General features: G+C 40.5%; 1 protein-coding gene across 1 annotated transcript; it reads right to left on the minus strand.

Annotated features, from left to right (window-relative positions):
- Positions 1-212: 212 nt before the first annotated feature.
- Positions 213-515, minus strand: T265_15789 (hypothetical protein; the record flags this gene model as incomplete). Its single annotated transcript, XM_009179138.1, has 2 exons — positions 213-374; positions 427-515. Coding segments are annotated over 2 exons (174 nt in total), but the record flags the coding sequence as incomplete, so codon positions are not given.
- Positions 516-1302: the final 787 nt, after the last annotated feature.

Consider the following 1302-nt stretch of genomic DNA (forward strand, 5'->3'; position numbering starts at 1 on the left):
ATACACATTACACCAAATCCATGTATTTTAGTCGTTTGCTCCCTGACGAACCAATTGTGTCACAATTTAGGACCCTAACAATCCAAATACTCGTTATGAGTGTAAATGATTTCTTTAGGGTTTATACTAGAGGGCAAAACTGTGAGTGCAATTTCCCCATACAGGACTACCACAAATGATTTGGTAGTCAGAGAGAACTAAAACATATTCACAAATAAGCCATGAATTTGGCAGGCATACAACTGTACATGCATCATCTTGATAAACTCCACTGGAATGTTAGTCGAATTCTGATGACCGAGTTGGACGTAGCGACAGTAGGTGGTCAATGTAGTTCTGACGTTCAAGTGGATGACCACGCGCGAATTCAAATTCTGGATGCAACATTGTTTTTCACATGAGATCAGAGATAGAAGAACAGCTTACCTCTGAGCGCATCCGCGGGGTCCATTTTTAAGACATCAATCAGATACCTAGCATAAGACCAACGATTTTACACGTCCTTACCGACAAACTAGGTATCCTGTTCGGTTCACTCCATGAGTACAATGGATGGCGATGAGACCATCTGAGGAAAAAAGTAAAATTAGATGCATCGTATATATGAATGCAACCGCAATAAAAGATGGTCCTTGGATTAATGTGGTGAATTTCAGAATTACAACAAAAAGAATTATCGGAGCTAGGATAAATGTAACCTAACAAACGCAATGTGTGAGAAAAATTTACATCACTCATCGGACAATAATTCGTCTCCACACTTCAAAACACCGCTCGTGTCGCATTCAATTTCAAGATGGTATAGAAAGCCTTCTAATTAAGGGCCATTTGTGTTGCGATTTTTACCCAAGACGAAAGAACAATCCGAAGTTGTTGTATGATGGGCTAACACCACGGAGAAGATCCGGGAATGGTTAGTATCGTTAACGAACTGGTTGATGGTGGTGTTACGTTGCATCCCATTCAAAGTGGATGTGCACAGCTTACAAGAACAACAAAGGTGTGCGCTGCCTAGTTCTGGATGGGCTGATTAAAGAGGTGCCGACTGAGCTATCACTTGCGACTGAAATCTCCTCCCTCTTTATTGAATGAAGACCAAACCTATACATTCGCCATCATACTCAACCGAGTTAGTTTAGTTCCATAATCAGGGTATTCTTTTGTCATAAAAGCAACATTTGACGTTTTCATCCAATATAACAATTTCAAATGTGGTATGAAGTGCTGTTGGGAAGTAAATGAGACACGATGCAGCGCTCTGGATTTTATCCGTTTCCATCACCTGCCTGCATTAAAATACAT

Source organism: Opisthorchis viverrini (assembly GCF_000715545.1).
Source record: "Opisthorchis viverrini unplaced genomic scaffold opera_v5_970, whole genome shotgun sequence".
In the NCBI taxonomy this organism is placed as follows: domain Eukaryota; kingdom Metazoa; phylum Platyhelminthes; class Trematoda; order Opisthorchiida; family Opisthorchiidae; genus Opisthorchis; species Opisthorchis viverrini.